General features: G+C 34.1%; 1 protein-coding gene across 1 annotated transcript in view; it reads right to left on the bottom strand.

Moving 5' to 3' along the window:
- Positions 1-18,432, bottom strand: part of SOS1 (son of sevenless homolog 1 (Drosophila)) — a 136,200-nt gene that overhangs the window by 37,264 nt on the left and 80,504 nt on the right. Inside the window, exons 7-9 of the mRNA XM_012653862.1 lie at positions 11,204-11,314; positions 11,027-11,125; positions 614-741 (exon numbers count right to left, since the gene is read on the bottom strand). Of these exons, the coding sequence (XP_012509316.1) occupies positions 614-741; positions 11,027-11,125; positions 11,204-11,314 (338 nt within the window). The remainder of the gene's footprint in view (positions 1-613; positions 742-11,026; positions 11,126-11,203; positions 11,315-18,432) is intronic.

Here is an 18,432-nt window from a genome sequence, read left to right as displayed (position 1 = left end):
ATTTTTTCAGTGCCTTAAAAGAAACATTGACTACTGACAAAATTCTGCCCTATAAATTCAGGCTACAGAATGATTATTTCTACCTTGGCTACTAAATATTTAGAATGACAAATATTAAAAAGTAGCCCAATATAATGAAAAAACTAATTTAAAAGATTAAAATAAATTCTTTAGAAGTGTTTAAACAGACAAGACCCAAAACTAAAAACATGTAGCACATACGATAATTAGGAAAGTGGAAGCAATGTTATCTAAATTAATGCCTCAAGTTAAAAAAAATCCCTAAAATAAAGGACACTATTAATTTTACTTTGACAGAACAATGATGCTGACATAAATCTACCCAATACATTTTACTCTATCTTTCCTTTAGCTTACCAGTTGATTCTCAGGAGGTCTTGTCTGGGAGTATGCAAGGAAAATGCACAAATATGAAAGGTTTTTCAAACAATAACAATTCTCTTGGCTTTGATGTCACTTCCTCTGAAAGACCAGGCTTGTCACTAAAACTATTTTCTTCATTGTTTACTTGAGGAGGGAACTGGGATCCCTGAATTTATACCACAATATTCAGGGTAAAAAGGAAGATATTTTAAAAAGTGAAAATATTCACCTCAGTCTTCGTTTTGCAAGACTTTTAGAACATATTTTTTCCATACCACTCTGAACATTAAGCAAAGCTGTTATTGCTTGTTTTAAACATTCCTTGTCTTCTTGATCTTCACTTTTTTCTTCTAACTGCTGTAAAGCCAAAATGACAAATTTGAACCAGTAGAACAGCTTTGGACAAAATAATAATAAGCTCGTTTTATTTAAGGATCAAAATAACATTCAACTCTTTCTACCACAATAAAATTTTTAAATGTGTCATAAAATATATTATTCTCTTCAAAAGTGTTTTTCTTTTTTGCATATTACTATCTATACTAAAAGACAACTAAGTTTTCCACATTCAAAAAAAACCACAAGTAGCAGTGTTAAAAGATGGGTTACACCTTGTGCCAGGCAGTAATATGCAGTTTCTCAAGTTGCCTATGACTGAAGAAATGAGGAGCATAAACTGTATTTAACTATCATAGGATTTAGCACACCACTAGGCATGTAGATGAGGAGTTTTTTTAAGTTTGGAATTTGCTCTTAGGTTTCTGATCCCTATATTATCATTGTAGGGTACTGGGAGGATGAGGAAGGTAAGAATACAGAGAAGGATGCATTATAGTGGAGAGGAATCTCAAACACAAAACCTAGGTTCAAATTTTGACTCTACTTCTGTGTGACCTTGGGGCAAGTTACTTGATCTCTGAGCCTCACTTTTTCCATTTGCCAAAATGAGGCTAATAAAAAGCCTGCCTGCCTACTTTATGGGGTAGTTATTAAAAATCAAAGTGATTTTTTAAATGGTAACAGACAATATAAGTGTAAATTGTTTTCTTTGAAATTCTACTACAGAATTAACATTAGTGTCATGAAGAACTTTGTCAGTATCCATGTTAAGATTTTGAATAAAGCCAGCAATAGACATATTTATGAAACTCAAACACATTTTCTATTAGTGGCAAATATCTATTTATGACAGTCTGTACTTAACAAAAACTAAGTTATCAATAACTACTAATTATCAATACATAAAGTGGGTATAATTCAAGCAAGCAATTAACAGAGGTATGAGTGACAATACATCAGTGTCTTCTAAATCTTCTAAACCAGTTTCTGGCTACCAAAAAGGAAAAGTTAGAAATAACATTTTATCAACAGAGCTTTCATGCAACTATTTAAGACCACCTACTCTCTACCATAAAGAAAAGACTTGAGAAATAAAACCATAAAATATTCATAGTAATTTATAAAGCAGTTTACTTTTCAATGAGCTTCATTATTCATTAGTACATTAGTACTTTAAGGATTTTATATTCTTGAGAGGTATTCCTTAAAGGTCAACAACACATTCCTTTCTGCTTCAATTGATAAAAATTAGTTATACACATGCACACATACATAGACACATGTCTTGTAACCTCTGAAAAGTAAACAGATTTTTTACTCAGTGTCCTAAAATATTTCTATAACAGTTATTTACTTAAAATATTTTAATGTTTAAATATTCCAGAAGTGATAAATACCATATTGTAATATCTATTTAATTCTTAGCTTTTATTGTCTAAATTTCCTATATTATTAAAAACTCATCATACTTTCCACTAGAAGATAATCTGCATTTTTAGAAAAATATTCACACAATTATGTTACGTGAAAGAAAAACCTATTCATGATAATTCCCAACATAAAAAGGGTAATAAAGAAAAGATATTTTCCAAAGGGTAAAAGACTTTAAAAATATATACACTAAAAAAATACTCAAATATTAATACTTTTTATTTGTAGCATTGCTCTTCACTATGGCCAGCTAGACTAAAGAAAGCCAATGACCAGGTGTTCATAAAGAAAGACATTAGGTTTTTATTTAACAGCAATTACTGGTACTCTGAAGGCTGGATTGCAGGTAATCTTTCAAAGTACCTTCCATCCCTACTATTCTAAACTATTTGCCTCTCACACACAGGACAGAATTTTTGGAGACAAATAAAATATTACCATTAACATTACTGAGTTTAGGCTTCAAAGGCAGCAGATAATCTAACACTGAAAGTTACAGACATTGCGACAAGGCAAATTTAATGAAAGCACCACTGAAGAATGAACCATTCAATGAGTTGTTTCAGAATTTAATTATAAAAGCGAAGTCCAGACATATTCAAGTCAATAAGATACAGGGCAATTTTTCAGTCTTAAAGAATTGACATTAATATTAATAGGTAGCACAATATTGAGCCCTTGCTATTTTGTCCTTGATGATTTTTACTTTTATATTATTAATTCAGGTAAACATAACTACTGGCATACAAAATACACAATTCTAATACACAAAAAAAGAATTAAAAAGAAAAATCCATTTGGACATGACTTTGATTTTCTATTCTAAAAATGTTTCAAGTTTCTGAGTCATTTATCTGCCATTTAACTGTAACATATTACATATTAGTATCTAAAAAATATTCTTAATATTTTTAAAACCACAAACCAAAAGTATATTTCAAACTCATAAAACTTTTCTGATGAAATAATTTTAAAGTGTCATTTTTACCTTCATAACATTAGGCAAGCATCTAAAAAAATTTCAGTGTAATAAATGACCTTTCTTATAAGCATTCTTTGCTTCTTTTTACCTAACATAGCTGATTTAAACTGGGCACTGGTACAGAATAATTCAAGCTAACTACCATCAAAGGAGTGGCTTATTGTTGCTACAGAGACAAAGCAGGAGCACTTAGTATGTAAATGAGACTCAACAAAAGGGCATCTTTTTGTTACCAAAGTGATATTCAATACCATGCCTTTCATGGGTGGCTATTTAATAACATTGTGCAATAACAACAATTAAATTTTACAAATGCAGTTTATCTAAATAGTTTAAAAAATTATCAAGCCCTTAGATTATAATGTATTATCATATACGAGACTGTATTTAAACTCATCTAAGGAATCATATTCTAAAGCAAAAATGAAAACTCATGCTCTATAGAGATGACAAAATTTATCTTTTCACAAGAAAGAAGCCACTTTTACCAGTGACTCTTTTTGGTCCCTTAGAAGTAAGTAGAAGGTCAGTAGTCAATATGGTGTATTGCATGCACAAAGGAAACCCTTGGAGATAAATGGGATTAAATTTAAGGCAGTATCAAGGAAAAGGATACAATGAATACGATGGTATTCAGGAGAATAAAACTTAAGATTGTTTTATACATAAAAAAATAAATTGTACCTGATGCATTTTATATTAATTCATTCACATATAATGGCTTCCCTTTGTTTAAAAAAAGGAACACTTGAATTCATATATTTTTATTTCTAGAAATTAATTTTCTCCAACATGACATTATATAAAATGAAGGAACTACCATTTACTTAATGGCATAAACAGGGTCAGAGCTCAAGATTCTGACTCTCATACAGTGACCTTTTCACTCTAGCACCCAAATAACTGAAATGACTTCGAAAAACCTAATTAGAAATTATTCACTAAAACCTATTTCATTAAAACAGGTAAATTGCAATGCACAAGGATGACAAAATATACAGTCAAGAAATATGCATTATAATTGCCTAAGATGTGAGATGTAAAAAGAAAGATCTGTATTTATCTTAAATATTGTATACATATAATGAGCTCATCACACAATGTGAGAACACAAGCAAGATAAGCTTCATGTTTTGATTTTGGAATGGTTATTTGCATACTGTTTGGTGAGACACTAAAGCAGATTACAACATGGAAAATACAGTCAAAGAGTAAACTTGATCTACTAGCCCTCTTAGCAAATGTATAGAATATTATCCCAATTATTCCAGAACTAATTAACCGGCTGCTGAGTAACTCAAGTCTTATGCTTCTGATTTTTTGCCATGTCATCATTTAACATTCCATTAAATGCTGAGGGGAAGAAAGTCAATGACATTCAAATAAATTTATTCTTTTATGGTAGCAGCTCATCTAAAAGGTATGGGTGGAGAAGATGAAATTCTTAACTAAAATGAGATTTTAAGTCTGAAACTTTAAATAGGAAATCAACCCTAAAAATGTTAGGATAATCTCATTTTTGGAAATAAAACACCTCTTAAAATCATCTCTCTGTTAATAGAAAAAAAATTACCAACTATAAATGCTGCTCATAGCAGTTAAAATTAAAAATTGTAGTAATAGCTATTTATTTACAATGGCATTATCTTATGTTTAGACATTCAATATCTGTGGTCAGATCAGATACCATTTAGCTCAAATGCTTGGAGTGCATGGACTCTGGATAGGAATTTCTAAATTTAGAAAACTGGTTCAAGGGAACAGACACTAGAGAGAACCTCTGTTGGGCTTATTTTTATGATACTCAGAAGCTATGTTTTCTAAATCTTCATTGTTGGTATTAAGACATTAGCTCATTGGCTGTATAAAAAAATGGGTTGAAGTGTATATAGTAACTAAAATAAACCACATGAAAAGCATGAAGGAAAAGTAGATAAAAAAATTATCTGAAGTAGAGGATGTTTTATACTGTCCAGCTTCCAAACTTTGGAAAAACAGCAAATCCAAGGCATTGTAATAAATTAATATCAACTGCAAAATTTATTCTATTGGTTCTTAATTTAATCTTACCTAAAAATACATGTTTGTTACATGTATTAAAACTTAAACCTGAACATGTTTTCTCTCGATTATTTTGCTAATCTTGTACTTTTTACTGCCAATGAAACCTAAGACAGGTACAGAGATTTTAAGTGTTAAATTTTCAGTTAGTTTTTTAAGAGATAGCATACATAATATAACCCAACCTCAATTATATACACCTAGTTTTATTCAGATAATTTAGTAATTTTATATTCCTATGAGTTTTTACCTGCCTATAATTCATCTATTTGAAAAATAATGTAGTTGTTGGCTTTTCATTAGATTTTTATGGAACTAAAATTAAATTTTAAAATCTAAGATCAGGATGAAATAATTTAATTGGCCTAATGCAAAAAATAACTGGTTTAAGAAAGCCAATGTATACACTGAAGAATCAGAAAAATAAAAATAAAAATAATTTTTATAGCATGCCAAAAACTAATTGTTATGGGTTGAACTGTGTCCCCCCCCCCCAAAAAATATATGTTAAATTCCTAACCTCGGGTACCTACAAATGTGATCTTATTTGGAAATAGGATCTTTGCAGATGTTATCATGTTGAGATGAGGTCATCCTGGATTAGGGTGAGCCCTGAATACACTGATGTGGTATCTTTATAAGAGAAAGGAAAGGAAGATTTGGATGCAGACACACAGAGAAGAATGTAAAACTGTCAAGAACTTGATGTGAAGATGGAGGCAAAGATTGGAGTGATGCCATCTGCAAGCCAAGGAATGCCAAGGATTGCTGGGATCCACCAGAACCTAGGAAAAGAGGCAGCAAGGAGTCTTCTTTAGAGCCTTTAGAGAAAGCATGGCCCTGCCCACACCCTGATTGTGGACTTCTATCCTCCAGAACTGTGAAAGAATAAATTTCTGTTGTTTTTAAGCCACTCAGTTTGTTATTTTGCTATGGCAGCCTTAGGAAACTAATACACCAATGTACACATAACAATATAGATTTCAACCTGATTTTTAAAAGAAGGAAACTTACTTTCCGCTAGGTTACATGGACCTACTGTACTAGAAAGAGACTAGGTAATTCTCTAAGGAATTAATTAGTTTAAAGTCAGCCTGGATGATTTTTTTCTAATGTTTGTCCAGGTATACCTTGGGGAGATAAAATCATATGTCTAAGGAATAAAGAAGTTAATTTTTTTTTCCTTTGAGGCAAGGTCTTGCTCTGTTGCCCAGGTTAGAGTGCTGCAGCATCATCATAGCTCCCTGTAACCTCAAACTCCTGGGCTCAAGCAATCCTCCTGCCTCAGGCTCCTGAGTAGCTGAGACTATAGGCACGTGCCACAACGCCTGACTAATTTTTGTATTTTTTGGAGAGACGGGGTCTCTCTATGTTGCTCAGGCTGGTCTCGAACTCCTGGCCCCAAGTGATCCTCCCACCTTGGCCTCCCAAAGTGATAGGATTACAGATGTTAGCCACTGTGCCTGGCCTTAAAAGTTAATATTTTTGTTGAACCAAATGTGTACTGATTTGCTAACCTTCAAAATACTGGTCAACATATTTACTTAGCCCCAAGAAACAAGTCTAAGTTTGTTTAATAAAGCAAATTAAACTTCACAGAGAAAATTGCAGTATTGAAGCAATGTAGTATTCAAAAAGGCACAAAGGAAGTTTATTTTTACTTCATAAAAAGTTAAATTTTCAAGTTAAAGGGTCCAAAGACTTGATTGCTAACTTTGATAAAAGAAACAGTATTTTTTCAGTTTCAGTAGCATTAAAGTTTTACACTATTTTTAAAAATTTTTTAATTGACAAGTAAAAATTGTGTATTTATGGTGTACAACAGGATCTTGGCTAAATCGAGATATTTATCATATACGTTACCTCACATATTTATCTATTTTTTGTGGTAAGAATACTTAAAATCTACTCTCTTAGCAATTTTCAAGTATACAGTACATTGTTATTAACCATGGCTACCATGATGTACAGTAGACTTCTTGAACGTACTCTTCCTATTTAATTGAAATGTTGTGTCCTTTGACCAATATCTCCCTAACTCCCCAACCCCTAGCCTTTGGTAACCACCATTTTACTGTTTCTGTAAGTTCAAAAGTCTCATAATATTAATAGCTAAACTTTTATCTTTTGAATTTGTAAAGTTTAAGGCAACCTAAGTTACCAAAATAAATGTAATTACATAAAATTTACAGTTAAATTTTTTAAAAAATGTAAGACATTTATAGAAATTTTAAGGAAAACATATTTTTTTGTTTGGTTTTTTTTTTAAAGACAGGGTCTTGCTCTGTTGCTCAGGCTGGAGTGTAGTGGCACAATCATAGCTCATTGTAGCATCAAACTCCTGGGCTCAAGCGATCCTCCCGCTCAGCCTCCCGAGTAGTTAGAACTATAGGGACACACCACCATGCCTAGCTAATTTTTAAAATTTTGTTTATAGAGATGAGGTTCTTGCTATGCTGCCCAGGCTGATCTCAAACTCCTGGCTTTAAGGAATCCTCCTGCCTCAGCCTCCCAAATAACTGGGATTATAGACTCGAGCCACTGAGCCTGTCTGCCATTCATTTTTTAACAAACATTTGTTGAATGCCTAAATGCCAGACATTATACTAGGCATGAAAATTCAAAGATACATAGGGCTCAGTTCCGTTCTCCATGGAGCACACAGTCTAATGACAAGGTAGATGATAAAAATGGAACAAGTTCTATAAACAGGTGTGAAGAAAGTGAGGAGCTAAGTGAAAGGAGCAGTCTGGGAAATCAAGGGAAGGTTGTTAGAGGAACCAATATTTAAACAAACTCTTTGAATTTCCCAGATGAAAGGGGGAAAGAAGAATTCCAGATAAATGGGGCAAAAAAAGATGTGTAAATGAACCCTAAACAAATTTGGCATATCCAGTGCTGCTAAGAAATTCTTTATGACTAAAACATAAAGTGGGTAGGATCAAAGTATTGCGAGATGAAGCTGGAGAGAGAGCTGCAGTGAGGCTAAAGAATTTGGACTTTGTGTCATAGTTGATAGGGAGCCAACTGCATTTTTCAAACTGGGAATTCTAGGAGGTTCAAAGACCATGTAAGGAAGGTGCTATGGTGGTCCCGGTAAGAAATGCTCAGAGCCTGGACTAAGGGAGTGTCAGTGAGAGTGAACACAACAGGCTGGATTCCGGAGTCATTTCTGGAGTCAAATTGTGAGAATCTGATAATAATGGAGAGAGAAAAATCAAGGATGGTGTTGTGGCTTCTGGTGAAGGATCTGAGCTATTCAACAAAGACATGGAATGCAGGAAAAAGTACAGATTTGGGTAGACAGGGAGAGGGGGAAATGGTGAGGGAAGAAGGGAGTAAAATGTTAATATAAATTTAAGATATCTACAAGATAGGAAGAAAAATCTCTAGTGATGAAAATACCCAATATTTATATTCTTTACTATGTATGAAATACTTTTACATACATTATCATGGTTGACAGAACCACCCAGTGAGAAAAGCATTTCACAAATAAGGAAAGTAGGGCTCCAAAAGGTGAAATAACTTGTCCCAGGTCACGCAGCTAGTAGGCTACTGAGCTAGAACCAGAGAAGAAATGTCAGACTTCTCTCTAGTCTAGTGAGCTTCTGCGAGCCACTCTACGCCATAGATCAATTATGGCTAGTTTCCAACTGCCACTGGTATCTTAGGGTTTTGCTGCCTCCAGCTGCCTCAGTTTTATACAGTCATAGCTGAGTCCAGAATTACCAAGTTCAGACTGGTACCTTGGGGTAACAGCAATACCCAGAAAAAAAGTAGAACTAGTAAGAATCATGTAGCTGGAAAAAAATCTTAGGGTCTTCAGAACTGAAAGGTCTTTCAGTTCATCTGATGGAGGAAACTCCTATGATACTTTCCCTAAGTAACATCCATAAATGTATTAAATTTTAAAAGGGCTCCATGGTCTAACTGATTTAGGAAATCTTAGAAAACAATTAGGTTGCTTTATTGCCCATTTTTACAAAACTTTTAATATCCTAATATACACTGAAAATTTCTGGTAGTATAATTAAGGGTGCAGTGTTCCCTAAACATATTTGACCACTGAATGTCCTACCCAACTTTATTTAGAGAGTATCTCATGAGACTAGCATCCCATAGAATATACTTTGAAAATACTGCTTGATGAAAATAATTAAGCAACATAGCAACAAATACAAATTAAAAATAAGTATAAACAGTACATTATTGTTGAGGGAATGCATAATAAAAAAGAATGATCAGAGTCTGTGGATTAATTAAGCAAAATTTTCTGCCCATATATTGCTAATTTTGTAATGTAACTTAGGCAGTAATATGAACCAGGGATACATATGCTTAAATCAGTAGAAACCTTAAATTGCTGAATGATGTACTTATAAAATAAAAATTCTACTACCATGAGTTTCAAGTTTAAAAATTTTAATTGTCTGCACTTGGGGGGAGTAAATAGTTAATTTCTCTTATTAAAAAGATTGGGTTTTATAGCCTTCTGAACTTTCGTCAAAGCTTCTTACTTTTATAAATTAATAACTGCTTTGAAATTTCATATTGCCTTTGAATCTTTCAGAATTTCCTTACAGGCTCAGGTGAAATACCCATTGTTAGAGAAACCATCACCAAGAAGGATTCTGTATAATAAAACTGTTTGTAAATGTCCCATTATATTTATAGCTAGTCATAATGAATTTTTTGTAAAGAATTATTTTATATACCAATGCTTCCTCTCTTAATTATCCTTTTAAGATAATCATCCTATATTACTGAAGACCTTAAATGGTATGCTGTTTGCAATTTGGAATGGATTGCTAAGAGCTTTGTAATTCTGCCTAGTGATTCAAATTACCTTTTAACTCCCTTAGTTCTTTTCCAATACAAACATTCCTACCTGAGAAATCTAACTGAAGTCCAAATTACTACAGTGTAATTCAAAGAGAACTGAGAAAATGGAAGGAAAATGTAGGGATGAGAGTTCCTTCAGTTTACTAAACTCACAGGTTTTCTATCTGTTGATTCATTATAGAGTCCATTTCATCATCTGCTCCTACAAACTATAAATGAGATTTCTAGTAATACATTCTCCATAACAGAACCACGATACTAAACAGAAGTTTTCTTTGATGAAGCATTCATTTAAAAGATAAAGAAATAATAATGGTATTAATGCATGTCTTGTTTGGTCTTTACAGGGCTAGTTCAGTAAAGGTAAATAATAGAGTATCACTTTGAGCTACACCATTGAATTATAATTTATACAGACTAAGTTTCCCTTTTCCTTAGTTAACTTCAGTGTATAATAGGAAAAGAAAAAAAAAGACAAAACCCTTTCCTTTCAGTCAGTGCTTCTTAATATTTTGAACTAAGATCAAATGGGAAATTTTTACTGGGATTATACAAATTCACTCTTTCTAAAGTAATGATAAGCAGTTTAATAGAGATAGTTGAGCTATGAAAATTCGGTGAATTAACCTTCCCCATTACTCTGGCCCTATCCTTACACTGGGCCCCTTAGCTGAGTCCCTGAATCTACTGAGGGCCCCAGATGGAGAATGGGATGCATAAATTCCCAATTCTTATTTTCAAAGAATTGGCCATGTAAACAAAAAGGGTATGAGATAAAAATTTCTGACAACTGCTTTAAAATTCACTACTAAAACTGAACACAACACTCTTTTGCATATTTATGTACGCTTGCTTCTTAACTGGAAAAAGGAAATGGATAAGCACTAATGTGCATTGGTACTAACATAATAATTTACAAATGAAGTAGTAAAAATAATTCATCATGCTTGAATATTTTATAAATAGCAATAAGAGTTTTCTTACCTTCAAAAGTTCAAAATAATGTAGACAGTGGTAAACAGGGGCTAGAAGTAGCCTGGGCAAAACATACTGAACAGCTTCTTTGAAACCTTCGCCTATTGACTAGAAAAGAAAGTGATTTAATTTTTTTTAAAGTTTACCTTTCAGACATTGTACGTCTTGATTTAAAAATTACTATACCTGCAAATAAAGTGCTGCCCCAGGCTTTGATAACTGACTAAGGAAACGATCATGAAAACCAGGTCGTAAAATATCTCGAGCATACGATTCGTATGGATCAAATGCCAGTTCCTTAGAAAATAAAGAAGGTAAAACATAAATAATTTTTCACCAAAGTAAAACATAAATAGTCTACCACTATAAACACAGAAAGATTAAATTATGTGCATGTCTAGGCCAGCACAATTAATATTTCTTTTAAATCCTCTAAACAAAAATCCTGACTATTAATTATAATGTTAATAGAACAAATACCAATATTCTCAAGTATGAGAGAAAATCAACTGTTTCTGATGAGTAATAGGATCTTTATATGTTATGATACTTCTCATTAAAGGATTCTAGTAGAGTATTACCAACAAACACAGCCATAAGAGTGGGCAGACTTTGGGGTCTGGAAAATGATGGGTCATTGTTCAGCAAGCACCTGCCTAACCCACTTCTCCCAGTTGTAGCAGCCACATGCTTTCTTGCTGCATTGTTAACCTGAACAATAAAGAATACAGACATCTACAACTAGGTAAGGTGTACACATTTAGAATACTGATGCCAGACATCTATTTTCTCAGTTTTTTCTTGGTAGTAGACTTTTACTTTCTTATTCTATAAACCAGAGGTAACAGTTTATATCATCCAAAATTCACTGTTATAGTTTCATAAAACAATTAAACAGAAATTTAATCCAAACTGCCAAAAAGTTTTACCATCATCAATATCACCAATCATTAACAAACTAAATTCTAAAGACTAGGTCTAAAAGAGTGGAACCTACTGGTTTCACTCATTCCTGAGTAAAAAGAGAGTAGGTATTTTGATTTTAGCAGGAGGAATAGGGTTGCTACTCTTTTCTATCCTGTACCTTATTCCAGGTATAAAGCTATTATGAAAACGGTGCTCGAGAGTCTAGCAAGAGCTCATGTACATAAAGGGTAAATCTAGAAAGAGGAAGAGGACATCTAGTGGAGGAGCACAGTAGAAGGGAGTAGGAAGGAATTAAAGAACAAATGACGGTTATGTATTAATTACCCTTACTGTTGTTTTTCAGATTGTTTTAAGATAAGATTGAATAGTAGCAACACCAGATCAGAAACCAGACCTGAGTTCTGGCTGTTGTGAAATGCAACATGGCATATAAAGTTCCAAGTCATCCTGGATTCCTTGAACTGGATCCTAGTTCATTTCCCAATTTTAACTCCTTCAACTGTCTTCTAAACTAAGAATTTCTATAACATAACACCAGAAATTGCAGTCCATTGTATATTTTACAGAAATGGATAGTAAGGTTTCAACAATAACAACAGGAAAGAGGTATGAATAGAGTGGATGGGAGAGAGGATTAAAAACGTGATTAGATGCTTATTTCTTGGGTCTCTTCAAACTGCTAGAAGTCATATGCAGCAGACATGTGTGCCCTCCCCCCCTTCAGTAAGCCCAAATTATAGAATTTTTTATGATTACTACAGGTAACAGAAAGGCTTTGTACAGTATAGCGGTTTAAGAGCATAGGCTTTGGAGTCAACTCCCCAGGTTCCAATTCTGACTCTACTACTTATTAGCTATGTGACCATCAAGAAGCTACTTATTCTCTCAAAGCCTACTTCCTCATTGGAAAATATGGCTAATACTTGTTTCAGAGGGTTAAGGAATTAAATATAATATGTAAAGTGCTTATAATACTGTCTGGCACAGAGTAAGCACTGAATAAATGGTAGCTAGTATTAACATTCTAAAATAGCCAAAAATATATATATATTGACAATTAACTAGGAATCCAAACTCTCACCACACAGTTTTATTCTTGAGGACAAATCTGTAGAATAGCAAGCCCTTCTAAGAATCCAATTATGAGTTAATAGATGAATTTATGATAGGTTCATTGGTTAAAATGTAACAAAATTCTCAGAAAAATATAAATTGTTAATACACATAATTAACAGAAAAGTACACAGAACAGCCTAACCTAACTATACCCACCATTTACCTCAAAAAAGCTCAACATTTTATATTTACGTGCCTCAGCTTTTTAAAAAAATAAAACAATATAGATGTAATTGATCCCAGTGGGCTCCCTTTCACAAACCTATCTCTTCTGCTGATGGCCATGGGTAGTCACTATCCTGAATTTGAATCTTCTCATTGCCATGTATGTTTTTATAACATAATTACATATGTATCAAGAAACAAGGCAATGCATTGTTTGGTGTGCTTTCAAACTTCATACAAATATCATAATATATATATTCCTCTGCAAGTTGCTTTTTATACTCAAAGTTGTTTCCAAGATTTATCCATTTTGATTCATGTAGTTCCAGTTAATTTATTTTAAAACTATTTTACTATTTGAATATATCTCTGTTCTTGAATCCATTCTCTATTGATAGGCATTTAAATTGTTTCCTGTTTTTGACAATTATAAACAATCTTCTAATTAACACTTGGTATAGAGACATACTTTGTCTGATTGTACTTCACTTTTATGGTGCTTCGCAGACAGTCATTTTTTACAGATTGAAGGTTTATGGTAACCCTGTGTCAAACAAGTCTATGGGCCCCATTTTTCCAACAGCATGTGCTCACTTCATGTCTCTGTGTCACATTTTGGTAATTCTTCTAATATTTTAAACTTCATTATTATTATATCTGTTATGGTGATCTGTGATCTTTGATGTTACTATTGTTTGGGGGCACCACAAACGGTGCCCATATACGACGGTGAATTTTACTGATAAATGTTGTGTGTATTCAGACTGCACCACCAACCAGCTGTTCCCCCTTCTCTTCCCCTCTCAAGCGTCCCCATTCCCTGTAGAGTTATTAATAACTCTACAGTGGCCAAAAGTGTTCAAGTAAAGGAAGAGTCACACATCCCACTTTAAATAAAAAACTAGAAATGATTAAGCTTAGTGAGGAAGGCAGGTCAAAAGCCCAGACAGGCAGAAAGCTAGGCCTCTTGCACCAAACAGCCAAGTTGTGAACGCAAATAAAAGTTCTTGAAGGAAATTAAAAGTGCTACTCCGGTGAACACACAAATGATAAGGAGGTGAAACAACCTTATTGTTGATATGAGGAAAGTTTCAGTGGTCAAATCAGCCACAACATTCCCTTAAACCAAAACTAGATCCCGAGCCCTACCTCTCTTCCAGGCTGAGAGAGGTGAGGAAGCTGCAGAAGAAATGTTCGAAGTTAACTGGTTTGTTTATGAGGTTTAAGGAAAGAAGCCGTCTCCATAACATAAATCTGCAAGGTGAAGCAGCAAGTGCTGATACAGAAGTTGCAAGTTATCCAGAAGATCCAGCTAAGATCATTGATGAAGGAGGAAGCAAGATTTTCACTGTGGATGAAATAGCTTTCTGTTGAAAGAAGATGCTATCTAGGACTTTCATAGCTAGAGAGGAGATGTCAATGCCTGGCTTCAAAGCTACAAAGGAAAGCCTTACTCTCCCGTTAAGGGCTTATGCAGCTAGTGACTTTAAGTTGAAGCCAATGCTCATTTACCAATCTGAAAATCCTTGGGCCCTTAAGATTTATGCTAAATCTACTCTGCCTGTGCCCTGCAAATGGAACAGCAAAGCCTGGATGACAGCACATCTGTTTACGGCACTGTTTACTGAATATTTTAAGCCCACTGTTGAGACCTACTGCTCAGAAAAAAGAGATTCCTTTTAAAATAAGGACATCACACCTAGTCACTGAAGAGCTAGCTCTCTGGTGGAGACGTACAAGGACACTAATGTTTTCATACCTGTTAACACAATATCCATTCTGCAGCCCATGGATCAAGGAGTAATTGTGACTTTCAAGTCTTATTATTAAGAAATACATTTTATAAGGTTATAGCTGCTATAGATAGTGATTTCTCTGATGGATCTGGGCAAAGTAAATTGAAAACATTCTGGAAAAGATTCACCATTCTAGATGCCATTAAGAACATTCACGATTCATGGGAGGAGATAAAAATGTCCACATTAACAGGAGTTTGGAAGAAGTTGATTGCAACCCTCATGGATGACTTTGAGGGTTTGAGACTTCCATGGAGGAGGTAACTGCAGATTTGGTAAAAACAGCAAGAGAATTGTCAATGAAGCCTGAAGGTGTGACTGAATTGCTACAATTGCATAATAAAACTTAACAGATGAGGAGTTGCTTCTTACAGATGAAAAGCAAAGAAAGTAGATCCTTGATATGGAATCTTCTCCTGGTGAGGATACTGCAAACGTTGTTGAAATGACAAGAAAGGATTCTGAATATAACATAAATCTAGTTGATAAAGCAATGGCAGGATTTGAGAGGGTTTTCTCCAATTTTGAAAGATGTTCTAACTTTGGTCAAATGCTATCAAACAACATTGCCTGCTACAGAGAAATCTTTCATGAAAGGAAGAGTCAATCAATGTGGCAAACCTCATTATCATGTTATTTTAAGAAATTGCCACAACCACCCCAACCTTCAGCAACTACCACCCTGATCAGTCAGCAGTCAAACACTGAGGCAAGACCCTCCACTAGCAAAAAGATTGCAACTTGCTGAAGGCTCAGATGATCATTAGCACTTTTTAGCAATAAAGAATTTTAAAATTAAGGTAAGTACATTTTTTAGATATAATGCTATTACATACTTAATAGACTATAGTATATTGTAAACATAAATTTTATACACATTGGGAAGCCAAAAAAAAAAAGTGTGACTTGCTTTACTGTGATATTCACCTTATTGCGGTGGTCTGAAACCTAACCCATAATATCTCTGGGGTATGCTTGTATGTCTTATTGTGTACATATGCATAAATACTTTTTACAGCATATAAACTAGAAGGGGATGTTGCTTTTTACAAAGTGGTTTTATCAATTTACATACTTACCAGCAGTGACTTTTCCCAATTGGCCACACACTTCACTGCCAACATTTGGTACTATTAACACTAGATTTCAAAAATTTGTCAGTCTGATATGTGCGAGTATGTCAGTGTTATTTTTATGTGCATTTCCCTGACTACTAGTAAGGCTGAGAATCTACTCATCTGGTTCTTGGCCGTTTGTGTCTTATCTTCTGAGAACTGCATGTTATTGGCCTTTGACCATCTCTGTTAGCTTGTTGTCTTTACTCTTTAAATTGATATTTTCTTTTAAAAAATAGTTTTCTTGAGATATAGTTCACATTCAGTTCACCCATTTAAAGGGAAAAATTCAATGATTTTTAGTCTATTCACAGAATTGTACAACCATCATCACAATCAATTTAAGAACATTTTTATCACCCCAAAAAGAAACCATATACTCTTTAGCTATTACCTCCCAATCTCCTAATGCCCCCCTCAGCTCTAGAAAACCATTTCTGTCTATATGGATTTGCCTATTGTGGATATTCCCTATACATGGAATCATACAATATGTAGTCTTTTGGGACTGGCTTCTTTCATTCAGCATAACGTTTTTAAAGTTCATCCATGTTGTAGCAATGTATCAGCACTTCGTTTTTTAAAAATTTTTTTATATCATGGTAAAATATACATGAAATTTACCATTTTAGCCATTTTTAAGTGTACAATGCAGTGGCATCAAGTACACACACAATGTACAGCCATCACCACTATCCATCTCCGGAACTGAACTCTTTCATCATCCCAAATTGAAACTCTGTACCCATTCATTAAACAGTAATTCCCCATTTCTTCCTCCTCTAAACCCTTGATAACTTCTATTTTCTGGCTCTATGAATTTTACTACTCTAGTTACCTCTTATAAGTGGAAATACATAATATTTGTCCTTTTGTGTCTGGCTTATTTCATTAGCATGTTTTCAAGGTTCATCCATGTTGTAGCATGTATTGGAATTTCATTCATTTTTAAGGCCGAATGATATTCCATTGTTTGTATTTACCATATTTTGTTTATCCATTCATCTGTTGATGGACACTTGGGTTATTTCCACCTTTTGGCTATTTTGAATAATACTGCTACAAATATTGGTATACAAGTATCTGTTTGAATCTCTGCTTTCGATTCTTTTGGGTATATACGTAGGAGTGGAATTGCTAGATCATATGGTAATATTTAACCTCAGGCCAACCACCAAACTGTTTTCAATAGCAGTTGTACCATTTTATGTTTCCATCAGTAATATATGAGGGTTCCAATTTCTCCACATCCTCAACACCTGTTTTTTCCATTTCTGGTTTTTGTGTTTTTTTTTTTGACACAGAGTCTCACTCTGTTGCCCTGGCTAGAGTGAGTGTCGTGGCGTCAGCCTAGCTCACAGCAACCTCAAACTCCTGGGCTCAAGCGATCCTGCTGCCTCAGCCTCCCGAGTAGCTGGGACTATAGGCATGCGCCACTATGCCCGGCTAATTTTTTCTATATATATTTTTAGTTGTCCAGATAATTTCTATTTTTTTTAGTAGAGACAGGGTCTCACTCTTGCTCAGGCTGGTCTCGAACTCCTGAGCTCAAACAATCCGCCCACCTTGGCCTCCCAGAGTGCTAGGATTACAGGCGTGAACCACCGCGCCCAGCCTCCATTTCTGTTTTTAATTCTAGCCATCTTAGTAGGTGTAAAGTGGTACTTCATCGTAGTTTCAATTTGTCTTTCCCTAATTTCTAATGATGCTGAGCATCTTTTTATGTGCTTGTTGGCTGTTTGTATATCTATCTTGGAGAAACGTCTATTCAAATCCTTTATCCATTTTTAAATCAGGCTATTTTTTGTAAGAGATTTTTAATAAATACTAGATCCTTATCCAATATATGATTTACAAAAATTTTCTCCCTTTCTGTAGGTTGTCTTTTGACTTTCTTGATGGTATCTCCTTTGAAGCACAAAAGTTTTTAATTTTGAAGAAGTTCAAATTATATTTCTTCTGTAGCTTGCACTTTTATACCTAAGAATCCTTTGCCAAATCCAAGGTCATGAAGACTGGTCCCTGTTTTCTTCCAAGAGTTTTATAACTTTAGCTCTTACATGAAATATTTAATCCATTTTGAGTTAATTTTTGGATATGGTACAAGCTAAGGGTCCAACTTCATTCTTTTGTGCTTTGTTAATGGTGTCTTTTCTGGAGCAGAAGTTTTAAAACTTTAATCTTCTTCCCTTACGGTTTGCTCTGTTTGTTTTTGAAACAGTCTTGATCTGTCACCCTGGCTAGAGTGCAGTGGCATGATCATAGCTCACTGCAACCTCAAACTCCTGGGCTCAAG

This window comes from Propithecus coquereli, unplaced genomic scaffold, assembly GCF_000956105.1.
Source record: "Propithecus coquereli isolate 6110/MARCELLA unplaced genomic scaffold, Pcoq_1.0 Scaffold43, whole genome shotgun sequence".
Taxonomy (NCBI): domain Eukaryota; kingdom Metazoa; phylum Chordata; class Mammalia; order Primates; family Indriidae; genus Propithecus; species Propithecus coquereli.
Note: the sequence above shows the minus strand (reverse complement) of the source record. Positions and strands in the feature narration are given on the sequence as shown.